Source organism: Xiphophorus hellerii, chromosome 6 (genome assembly GCF_003331165.1).
Source record: "Xiphophorus hellerii strain 12219 chromosome 6, Xiphophorus_hellerii-4.1, whole genome shotgun sequence".
Classification (NCBI taxonomy): domain Eukaryota; kingdom Metazoa; phylum Chordata; class Actinopteri; order Cyprinodontiformes; family Poeciliidae; genus Xiphophorus; species Xiphophorus hellerii.
This window is the reverse complement of record NC_045677.1, coordinates 21,571,660-21,584,262: the sequence shown is the minus strand read 5'-3', so window position 1 is coordinate 21,584,262 and position 12,603 is coordinate 21,571,660. Positions and strand designations below refer to the sequence as shown.

The 12,603-nt window shown below is 40.0% G+C and overlaps 2 protein-coding genes across 2 annotated transcripts in view; both read left to right on the top strand.

The window, feature by feature from the left end:
• The window catches only part of LOC116722020 (receptor-type tyrosine-protein phosphatase F-like), a 184,606-nt gene extending 181,495 nt beyond the window's left edge, over positions 1–3,111 (top strand). The window contains exon 35 of the mRNA XM_032566101.1: positions 1,299–3,111. Coding sequence (XP_032421992.1) covers positions 1,299–1,367 — 69 coding nt within the window. The 3' untranslated portion in view covers positions 1,368–3,111. The remainder of the gene's footprint in view (positions 1–1,298) is intronic.
• A 3,843-nt stretch (positions 3,112–6,954) lies between these two features.
• Positions 6,955–8,746, top strand: LOC116722266 (la-related protein 6-like). The gene is given in 3 exon segments (XM_032566474.1): positions 6,955–7,640; positions 7,742–7,831; positions 7,833–8,746. Coding segments are annotated over 3 exon segments (1,122 nt in total). The 5' UTR covers positions 6,955–7,412; the 3' UTR covers positions 8,637–8,746.
• Positions 8,747–12,603: the final 3,857 nt, after the last annotated feature.

Genomic DNA, 12,603 nt, shown 5'->3' with positions numbered 1-12,603 from the left:
ATGTGGTCGGAAAAAAATCCTGAATGATCGTGATCGGCGATTACTTAAACGTTTGGTCAAATCAAATCAAAGAAAAACAACAGCAGAACTCAGGAGTATGTTTAATTGTGAACGCAAAAGCATTTCCACACGCACAATGCGAAGGGAACTCAAGGGGTTGGGATTGAACAGCTGTGTAGCCGTAAGAAAACCTCTAATCAGTAAGGCTAACCAGAAAAAAAGGCTTCAGTTTGCTATGGAGCATAAAGATTGGACTCTGGAGGAATGGAAGAGGGTCATGTGGTCTGATGAGTCCAGATTTACCCTGTTCCAGAGTGATGGGCGCATCAGGGTAAGAAGAGAGGCAGGTGAAGTGATGCACCCATCATGCCTAGTGCCTACTGTACAAGCCTGTGGGGGCAGTGCTATGATCTGGGGTTGCTGCAGTTGGTCAGGTCTAGGTTCAGCAACATTGTGTGCCCAAAGAATGAGGTCAGCTGACTACCTGAATATACTGAATGACCAGGTTATTCCATCAATGGATTTTGTCTTCCCAAATGGAATGGGCATATTCCAAGATGGCAATACCAGGATTCATCGGGCTCACATTGTGAAAGAGTGGTTCAGGGAGCATGAGACATCTTTTTTACACATGGATTGGCCACCACAGAGTCCAGACCTTAACCCCATTGAGAATCTTTGGGATGTGCTGGAGAAGGCTTTGCGCAGTGGTCAGACTCTCCCATCATCAATACAAGATCTTGGTGAAAGGATTAATGCAACACTGGATGGAAATAAATCTTGTGACACTGCAGAAGCTTATTGAAACAATGCCACAGCGAATGCGGGCTGTAATCAAAGCTAAAGGCGGTCCAACAAAATATTAGAGTGTGTGACCATTTTTTGGTGGCGACTTTTTTTTTGGCCAGGCAGTGTATTTTATTAGTTCAAATTCTGTATGTAACTTAACATGCATCAAAACAAACAGTGGAAATTGTCTTAGCAGCCGATCCTTCTTATTTCCACTCTTGTGGGAACAGCCAATCAGCACCAAGGGAAATGAATGGTGCTGCTACATCGGCTGCTTTGCAATCACCAGCCAATAGCTTGTTAAGCAGCATTGTGCCGCAGTATTTACGCCTCCCAAGCTGCATTTTCTGTCAAATAATTTTTATTTGCCTTTACTTTCTGTTGGTTTATCACAAGCTCAATAATTATGAATAATCACAAGGCAGTGTATCGTGGGATTGTGGGAACTATTAGTTGACTTAGAGGGGAATCAGAACACCTACTCACTACTTTCTCCTCCTTCCCACCAGGACCAGTACCAGCTGTGCTACAGGGCAGCACTGGAGTACCTGGGGAGCTTTGACCACTATGCAACGTAACCACTCTCCCACCGAAGCAGCTTTCCCCGGTCAGACCTCTCAGGAGTGTGCCAAGTGTCCCATTTCAGCCGCCATCCATCCACTCACTTGACCCCCCCAATCCCGCCCCGTCCCGACTCTCGACCCCCAGCTCCCGGAGAACGGGACGAGCTCGCCGCCATCCGTCAAGGGTTTTCCAACTAATTACAGAGATATACGTCGAGATCACCAACCGCCCGATATGTTTTGCTTTAAAGATGACAGAAACAGCGACGACTCTTGTACAGACGCGACAGAGCAGATTCCTGTCGAAGCCAAACCTCCCTGATTGTCAAAGGCTACTGGTAGCACAAAGAGAGCATCCTCTCTGTTTTCATCTTTTTGTTGATTTGTCAATATGATTCATTATGACAAGTTATTGTTTCAGTATACTTTTTTATGTTGTTCTTATTAATCATTTTAACATCAGACATTTCTTTTTTTGTTGTTGTTTCAAACTGCTCAGAGGAGCAAGCATTATATTCATAATCGTTTTTAGGATACGTTAGCACAGGAGGACATGTGTTTTTAACATGCCTCTCGATACTAATACAAGAGGACCACTGTTGTCCAAGCTGCTTTCAGGTTTCTTTTATCATTGTTTTGATTTTCTCATAGTTCCTTATGGTCGTTGTCAGTTCAACAACTCGAATTGCCTTTTCACTTGCCGTTACGAAAATCAACTTTGAGATTTGATTCGAGAACACAGACTTGCTGTAGTCGTCCCTCTGTAATCGCAGCAGAACGCTGAAACACAAGTCACACGAGGAGCACAGAAATGCGAAGCACATCATTTCTGTTTTTGTTTGAATTTTTCCTTTTTTTTTAGGTTTGTTTTTCATCAGAAGCCTATGGCATTGAGGCCTTCATGCTCCACAGCGGAGAACTTACCTGAAGAAAGCAGACTTTTGTACCCAAAGGGTAGGCGACAGGAAAACACAAAAACTCACGATCTCTGAATAAAGTCGAGATGCTCTTCAAGTCCCTCCCCACGTCCTCGCTTCTCGCCATCGAGCTCGATCGGGTTCGCCAAGCGGAAGAGGTTCGTTATGGGTTGGGGGAGCCGAGCCATCAGCATCGGTACTTGTACAGAATCAACCATTCCTACAGAGGGACAGAAACTCAGCCCTTTGGACTGAAACCTGATATTTTATACAGAAATAGAACTCTAAATATATATATATACACATATATATAATTATGACTGATTATATATATGTACGATTACACATAGATATATACACAGCTTCAAAAATATATTGTTAAAAAGGAATATTTCTGCTGATCTACCTAGAGACAGAGCCTGCTGTCCTAGAGTGTGTATTAATGGAGACACCATTGTATCTACTGTACTACCATTGTAACTTCAACAGCTGGTTGTCCATGTGAGGAAACAGCACAACCCCACCTCTCCCCTCAAGCATCATCAAAGCTGACAACTCTTCACTGGGCGAGCACACACCTTCTACTACACGACCCGCGGGAACAGCAGCGTCCGATCCAACCGGGTCGAGGAGAGGAAAGAGGGGGAGGACCTTAAAAACAAAAAAAATTTTCATTTCTACCTTGTGAATGCTTAGTGCTGTAGGGGTTCAATCTGTTGTACACACAGTCTGTTTTCTATCTGTTGATAAAGAACTGGAACTAAAGAATCAACTGTTGATGAAATGAAAAAGAAAAACCTTGATGTTAATAAAGTTAAATAATTGGGTTTTTGTACAAAGACCGGCTTTGAATGCTTTGATTCTTGGTTTGAATTTTTACAATGCATGCATGGTGAAAGTACTTTTTAGATCATCATCTCATAATGATTTTCAATTTTGCTTCTGCATAAAACCACCAAAGGCTTGTCTGATTTATTTGTTGATCAAAAATCTATTTTGAGTTTTAGTGTGCTTCTGTGTAATCTTTTACGGCATTAGCATTTTCTCAGACTGAATAACCAAGTACTTTTATTTAGAGAGGGAAAAGAAGAAAAAAACGTATTTTAGATAACACAATTATCACACCAACAAATACACATAAATGTAACTGAAGCATTTTTGCCGTTACACATCGGCTCTTAACTTCAAACAATGCTAACTGTACCAATATTAAAAGCTGCCTCAGATGTTCTTCAGCATGGACCACCTACAATGAAATGAAGCTAATGGAATAAGGGATTATTTTCTATTCTTTTGTGTAATTTTGTTTAAACTACAGGCTTTAAATTTTGTAAAATACTCAAATCAAGTGGCCTCATTCAATGAAACCGATTCTTGCCAAGTTAGATCTTAAGCTCAAATTTTAAAAAAAGAAATAAGATGTCACATTAAAACTCAATTTTTACAATGCATATATTTAAAAAAAACTGTAGGATAACTTTTTGGCTCTGGGAAAATGTTATGTTGGCAGCAAAGGCAAAAACTTCTGTGCTGAAAGGTTGTTGACCAGTGGTCAATAAACTTAACTAGTAGTCTACTATATCCTGTTTAACTATGGCTTCATTTTGCTGAGATTAGAGACCACAGTCACAAACACTTAACAATCCCTCCAAAAACAGCCATAGCTGCCTATTTTTAACAGTTCAAATATAAAAGTGGATCTTGATATGCATTAATACACACAATGGAAACCATTTTAGAGTTACCGCAGATGCTAACATCCTTCCTTATCTCCACTCTTGGAGGTAAAGCTAACCAGTACCAAGGAAAATGCTTTGAGTTGTAGCATCTCAGCTGCTAAAGATCAAGAATAGGCGGGATGTAAATACTTGATATTTAAGTATTTATATGTATTTATAGTATTTATTTTATGTATATATAGGCATTACACTCAAAATCCTTACCAAATAATCATTTGTGATTGCTGTATTTCATGCGATGATAATGTGATGGAAACTTGACATAATGTGCTGCTGTAGTAAGAATATTAAGGGAGGTAAGGAAATGTTTAAACTTCACTGTTAAAATGGACCAAACTTTTACTATTATTACCACTGCAATAAAAGGGAAGTTATGTTCGGGCTTTTTTAACAAAAACAACATATTGTTAACAGGGAAGCCAATAAGTGTGGAAAGCAGTCCATTCTTGGAGAAAAATACTATTATTTACCAAATAGACAAAATCATCTTAACTTTTTCAGAGTTTTCAGCCACATCTACCAGCCTGCTGCGACAAAACTGAGATTGTTCAGTTGTCATCATGACGGCTTAATCATTTCTTAAAAGAACGTCTCTCTTCACATCAGAGAGACAGCATAATTTGTGTTTTTGTCTTTGCTCCCGTCACATGTCTGGTGGGGGTGAGCTGTCCTTGGGAAAAGTGATGCTATTTGTTTCCATACACCAGTAAGAAGTGGCCAAAATCTCAATCTGATGACAGTGTTTGAAATGTTTTATCCATGGAGATTTTAAAAACACACTCAGCTCAAGAGGAACAGAGTCGCCAACCAAGATAACGCTTAGAGACAGAATTGCAATTTTAAATCTCAACCCGCTTACTATTTTCATAACAGGAGATAAAAGGATTTTCAGGTCCTTAAGTGGACCTGAAAATCCACTTTAGGATTTCTTTGTAGGTTTTCCTAATATTTCACTGTTATTCAGATTATTTTAGACATATTTTCCACATACTACAGTAATCCACAGAGTTCAGAAAACTTCAAATAGTAAGATCCTCCTGTATTTCCACTAATCAATCAGGTCTGGAAATCTTTTGTACATAGCCTTGGTTCTCAAATTGCAGTGCTTAGACTGCCTTTAATGGAACTTAGCAGAAATGTCGCTGTGCTTACTTGTAAGAGAATAAAAAACTAATAAGCAACAACAGCAAATACATTTAAAAAGCAGCTCAATCACAGTGGTGCACCTTCAGAAACAACTCAAAAGAGAAGCATAAATGAGGAAACCTTGAGCTCTCCCTTTACAAACAGTAAATCAGAAACAGATGGATTAATTATTCTGATTCATCACCTCCGGGTCTGATGCTCAATGACTAACTTTGAATATGCCAACTACTAATCCCATATAAAAAATAGTAATGTATGACTGCATTTCATAATTTCACACACCCAACGTAACTCTCCTGTTCCAAACCTTGGCTCAGGTACAATTGTGAGTTAACGTTTATGCTAGGCTACTTGCATATCAAATCTAGTAAGACATTTTTTACTTTCAAACCTTAAAGCAATATGTTAACTAACGGGGGAATACTGTACATATTACATCAAACAGGGACATTGGTCTCAATTTCAGAGGTCTGTTTCACATTTAAAAACTGGTTGGATTTGGTAGCTAATATGCTAGGCTAACTACTATTAGCATATGCATTTAATTTAGCGCCTACAGCAGCCTCATGTTAAACTCAATGAGGTTTTACAGTACTGTATATAAATGCTGTAAAAATTCAATCATACCAAACCCAACAGGTCAGCTCCATGCATAAAAACCAGATTGATAAGCAAACTACCATTAGCATTTAAAAGGTGATACTTACTGTAAATATGTCAACTAATGGAGGCTTCTGTAGCAATGTACATACTGTCAAAAAATATATTAAAAGTGATTATGTATTTCTTCCACAATGCAAAATATAACATTTTGATATCTATGCATAAAGCTGACTTCTTATCTAGAAATCAGACCTTAAGTAACAATGCTAATTTCTTCTTTAAAAACTATCATATTTCTTTATTTCATTTACACAGCCACTACTATTTTGTGTCCAATAACAATGAATCCAATCTTTTCCCCCCTCCATTTCTTTGTGTTTTCAATACATAACAATAAATGTATTTATGTATAACAATACATAACATGCGCTTCATTTAGAGCGCGTGAACCATTGCGCTCTAAATGCCTTTTCCAGTCTCTGCCTTCTCAAACCGTTCCCACAGCAGAGCAGTAGAGCTTGATTTCTGCTAAATGCACCACCTTCTGCAAACAACCTGGAATGAGAAACATGTCAGAGACAGTGAAGAACACTGTTGATTCTTAAGTGGCTGAAATCTCTGTTTGCTGCTGACGTGTAACAAATGAGTCACAAAGAGATTTTATAAGATTTTCAAGCAGCTCTGGTATTTTGCTATGAAAACACCAACTGCCATTTAAACATGACTAAAAACCCACCCACCTTAGCTTTGAGTTTCATAGAATTACCAAAATCTACTTTAGCAAAATATTTAATGTATTTTGGGTTCAGAACTCCTTACTCTCTCTTAATCTCTGCTTCCCTAAATGCTTCAAATTCTCAGTCTCCCTTTCAGCAGAATTTCATACCTCCATAGAGACCGATAGCATATAATCCGGGGGGATTGCATTCATATGGTTGGTTTGTGTTCGCATCATACATGTATCATACATAAGAACAAGGACCTTTCTTAAAGCAAATGAATGTTAAGTGATAGATTTGTTGCTCTTGGCCTGCTGACTCAGATGAATCATATCTGAAGATGTGAGAACACAAAACAGAACATAAAGCTGGATTTAAGTGACAGGTTTTGTTTACACTTAAATGCTTCTATAGACCGCACAGCATTGTGTACGTTGGAATTAAGCAGAATCATATTTCTGATTCAATTGTGCTCTCGACTCTAAACTGCACTGCAGAAACTCACACCTCTAATGGTGTTGCTGCTCTTTTGTGTCGGCGCGCTGCTGTTATCTCTGCTGTGCAGCTTAGCTTTGCCGCTAATAATATTCACTTCATGACAGCTAATAGTGTGCCCACATGAAGCTCATTTGTAGCAGAGTAAATTGTTTTGACTGCAAGTTCTCTCCGTTTTTGTGGGGCTGCATTGTGTTGGGCAGAATTCTGGCTGTGGCATTTTACAAAATGTTGTTTTGGATACCACACAAAGCAACTGGCATCACTGTGGCTGGAGAAACAAACTTTACACACTCTGTTTTATACCTCTGCAGTAGTTTTTTGTTATTCTTTTCGAATATCTGTATTTGACGTGGAAAATGCCAGAAACGGGACCATTAGGAGGCACAATGAGTGATCTGAATGGGTAAGAAAACATAAAACCATAGGCTTTACTAACCTATGCTGCTGGCTTTTACAGTATACTGTAAAATGTGTTGTAGAAATGGTGAAGAATCCAACCAGGATGCAGAAGACCATGAAGCACAGTTACTCTGCCTGAAGATTAAAGACCACTTGGAGGAAATGTTCTCTGATAGTCACCTGGCGGAGGATGGCTTCCTGCTAAAACACATGCAGAAGAACAAGCAGGGCTATGTCAGTCTCAAGCTTCTCACTTGTTTGAAAAAGGTAAATGTACTTCTCAGGTTTGTGTGCTCTCTGTCGCAGTTTGAATAGAAACAACGCAGCGAAAATGTAAACAAAGCTAAAATGTTAAATATTTGCCGCAGATAAAGGCTCTGACCACGAACTGGTACATGACTCTAGCGGCCGCAGAGTGCTCAGACCTCCTGGAGTTGAACGAGGAATGCACCAAAGTAGCGACGCAAAGAGGCTCTCCCTCAGTGGCTGATGTGCTCCCCCACCAGCAGGCTCCTCCTCATCTGGAACGCTTCAGAGGAGCAGAGCGGAGAGGACGGAGCTGACCCAGGGCAGCCTTCGCTCTTACTGAGCATCCTCCAGAGGTTTGACTCGCCAGGTGACGTCGCGTCAGTCTGGATCCTGCATCCCGGAGAGGAGCTTCCCAAAGAGCTGCAATGCTACGCCAAACGTCACAAAGAGCTCGGCCAGATTTTGTGTGCCGTGATGAAGTTTAATAGCTTGGAATCGGTCCGTAGGGCCTACAGCTCTCTCAGAGAAGAAGAGAAGATTAATGGGAGGGGCCTGTGTGTGGTGCCGCTGGGATGGCAGTCAGTGCAGAGCATCAATAAGTTTGATCCAATCGAGAACAAAGGAGACGCCACATGTTCTATGGGAGATCCTCAGAACGTCTCTCAGGTTTCGCTCCAGCAGGACCCTCCCTCACCTATCAGGTTTTCTGAAGAAACTGGAGAAGCATATCCTCCTCCAGCAGGCCAGGAGGACTCCAGCTGCAGTCAAAAGGCATTGCGAGGATTAACTAAGAGATACAGCTGGACAGACTGGTGCTCCGGAGACCGCAACACACCGTTTTCTCAGTGCCCGTGGGTACTAAAGCGCAAATCCGCAGCCAGTGCAGCAAAGCTGGAGACGGCTGAGCACCTGAACACAACCGGCTTAATACTAAAAGTCCTGCGTCAGCCCTTTGGCCCCGACGATACCAAAGGTTTTAATGCCAGAAGGCAGAAATATGACTTTCTTGAATGAAATAGCTTTAGAGGAGATCAGAAAGAAGACTGAGCTGGGAAGAAAATACTCAAAAATCTGACACAAGAACACAGAAAATTTGTTTCCATTAAAGAATTAAGTTCTGCTGATGAATGTTCAGTCATTTCTGCATGTAGTTAGGAACCACTGACAGGTGAGGGCAGCATTTACTTGTGCTAAATAGTGTTTCCTGACACTTTGTTCAGTTTATCATGCTTTTAAACAGTTGAGATTGATTGTAATTGAATGGAGTTGGATGGGCTCTCCCCCCTGTAAAAAAAAGGGGGGGGGGGGAGGGAGATGGTGTAGCCTAAGCTGCAGCAGAAGAATCTGAAGTTAAGGTGTCCAAAAGCCAAAAGGGTTCCTTGGGAAGGTTAGAGGCATCTTCACCTCTTGGCCTCTGCTCTTCTGATCATAGTAGCAAATTGCCTTGTATATTTGTTCCTCAGCCAGGAGCCATTTACCTTCTCAAGCCTCTCAGACAAAATGTGGTTGTCTGTCAACATAAAAAAAAAGTCAGACAAAGCTCTCATTATCCTTCTGCTTTCTGTGCAGAAATGTCTGTTTAGACTCAGAGTCTTTGGAAAGTAGCTTTCCACTCGCCGAGATGACAGTTTGGCAAAAGGGCCACTTGTCCAATCGTCAAACCGCAGATTGTGCAAGACGAGAGCACAAGACGAGAGCAGCAATGGTTGTGCCTGATTTCCAGTCGTTTTAATGACACCTCAACTGGAATGGTTTGTTTACAGTGTTACTGATTGAGGGCTTCCTTAAAATCTTGCCCCAAACTAAACAGAAAGCGGTTCTTCACTCATCCACGCCCAGTGGAAAAGGTTCAATCCCCAGCATATGGATCTTGATCATATAAAGATTGGAAGAATTCTTTGTTCTTGTGTGTTCAAACGCAAATGTCTTTCTGACTAATGTAATCTTTGCTGTTGAGAGAGACTTTTCAGTGTATACAAACTCGTTGTTTGACTCGTGCTGTCTCTGACTTGATTTTGCAATTAACAGCTGTTAGGCTTTAGCAAACAGTCGGGGCTGGGCTTTGAATACTTACACATCTGTGAACAATATGTATAAAGTAGAAATGTTCCTGCCTAGTGTTAGGAAATGTTTCTGTGCCGACGGATCCCTTTCAAGGCTACAAAAGCATGACCTCTCCTGCTAACTGCAAGTCGTTATATGTTTACATGTGCTGTTCTGGCCCGCAACTGAACTTCATGTCAAAGTTAGCGCGAATAATCATGTCCGCTTTGCGTTTTCAAAGTAGGGATTTGCACCTGCTGACTGCCAGAAAAAGACCCCAAGTGTTAGAAAGACGAGGAATTCTTTCTTAATCTCTTGGCACATCGCTGATCACCGTTGTACTTTAAACATTAAGACAGATAATTTTTTATAATCTCCCTTTCTAATAGGAACAATCTCAGTAAATACTTATATGTCCAAGAACCACAACACTGATAAATACAATAGGTTTGGACTTTTTCAGTTAGTTGTGTTTTTTTCATATTGAAAAAACAACATATATGGTTGAAACATTTTTGTTTGGATGTTCAAGCTGCAATTAGTGAGAAAAAAAAATTCAGGGGATATTCAGAAATATCCCCTGAATTTTATTTTGCATTTTAAGTACGAAAGCTGAAGGTTTGTCACCAACACCAGACTCAAAATCCAATATGGCTGCTACATGTAAAAAAAAAAAAAAAAAAAAAAAGGAATACCTGCAATACCTGTATATTTGTCATCTAAAAAATACATTAGGTAAAGCAGCCAATCCAGTAGCAACATTCATTTTCCTTGGTGCCTATTGGCTGTACCCTAAACAGTAGAAATGAGGAAGACCGTACATATGAGCTTCTGTGATAGTGATCAGTTTAAACTGTATTTAATAATGCATAGTTACATTTGGTGTTTGAATTATTAAAATAGGTAGCTGTAAGCATTTCTGAATGGTTTCAAGTATAATTGATACTGCAGCAATACTTAGGATATACTGATAGATTTCAACTTAAAAGAAGGCAGTTTACATTGGGTCAGTTGTCCATGTTGGAAGTTTTCTACATTATCCCCTTTAATTAGTAAAGACTGAACTAGTACAGCACTTTCCTAGTTATTTTCAAATTCAATTCAATTAAAAATATTTTATTGATCCCAAAGAGAAATTAAATGCTGTAACATTTACAACAAACGTAAATGTGGGCAGCGGGCAGATCGCCTTCTCTATCTGGCTGTGGGCAGGAAAGATCTCCTGTAGTAGTCTGTATTACAACGAATTTGAAAAAGCCTCCGACTGCAGAAACTGTTTTGCTATGAGTCTTATGAAGCCACATTCATACACAGGCACACATTCTTACACAAGCATGCAAATCTACAGTATTTGCAACTTGAGGGATTAAGTCTCTTCCTAGGCAAAACTAAAAATACTGTCAATTTTAATCAGATTTGCATGTTTTATTTATCTAGTTGTACTCAGAAGTGGAAATTTCCATGTTCTAGGTTGGGAAAAATAAACAGAAAGGTCATCTAAAGTATAAAATACAATAATTAAAATCTGAAGTTTTTCACCAACTTCAGCTTCAAAATCCAATATGGCTCCTGATGGTTGAAAACAGAAACAGCTCCAGTAGTAAACTGTTTAGTTGCACCTGTTATGATTTGTATCATCTTTTGTGTACATAGCACAGTTCAACCTCTGTTTGTCAAATTAATCCATCTATTCAAAGATAAGAAATTTTAGACAGTATTGCTTTGTCAGAATACCACTGTGCAAAGTAATTTCTAGATTGTATCTGGAAGATGGTTAAGGTGGAATTGGTGTAGTTTCTGGATCCATGGTCCAGTAGTTCTATATGCATGAAACATTGTCCTGTGAACAGCCCCATTTCATGCCCAGAAGAAACTAAAACCTTTAATGTATGAAGTGGCAGAGGGACAAAAAGACCAGCAATCTCCTCCATTACGCTTCGCTCTTCAGGAAATTCAGTTTGAAATAAAGATTCATGTGTTTAAACATGTTGAGGGGAAGCTCCATCTCTGTGACTGGTGATTATCCTTGAATGGTTAGAAATACTTTTTTCTGGGTACCACTACATGCACCAACAGCACAACCAGTTTTAGGTCCTTGGTTTTATGTCCATCTGAACTTAAAAGCCGGCAGGAAATTCCTCTGGTATTTCCATTTTGTTCCCACTCATTTCTAAAGTATCTATGAGGCATAGAACGTAAACACTGGACCACATCTTTGCCTGTAAACTATGATTTGTGTTGACACTGGGCTGAGTGTGTCCAAATGAGTCATGTTGTTAGAATAAGATAATTGTTAGCAAATAATTTGCTTCCTGTTGTGTTGCTGGTTTATGTTAAAATTTATTTATCCATTTCTGGCTTCAAACACACTTCTTGAGCTGATTTATTAAGAAGGTTTACGCTCCCTAAAAGCAACACCTGTGGAGTTTCGTGGCGTCTCCTCCGATCTCCGATCCATCGGTTAGCTCATCTCTAAACAGGTTGGATTCTGTTTAGACGTTACCGACCCCGCGCACCTGACACATTTCCTCTGGGAACAGGGTATTTATTTAGATTGCAGTCTGGACTGCCTGATACCTTCCAAAAGTACGACCATCTGCTCCTCATTTGCCGCTCGAGGGCTCACGGGCTAAAACACGGGTCCGGAGAGGAGGGAAATGTGAGATCCTCAACAAGAGTCATGGTTTTATCTCCAGCTGACTCCAGATTGAATCATGAAACACTTCTTTTGTGTTAACTTTGTTTAGATGGGTTTTAATGTTGTCTCAGAGCCTTTTAAACCAATTGTGAACTTTCCTAATTCCCCCTAAATGATTGGAAAGCACTTGCTTCAGCAGACCCTATCTGCCCAGTTGAGGCTATTACCAATTGCCTGCTTAAGATGGCAGACTCCCTTGCGGCAGAAGGTGAATGTAAGCTCCTGCTCAGGCCAAAGCAT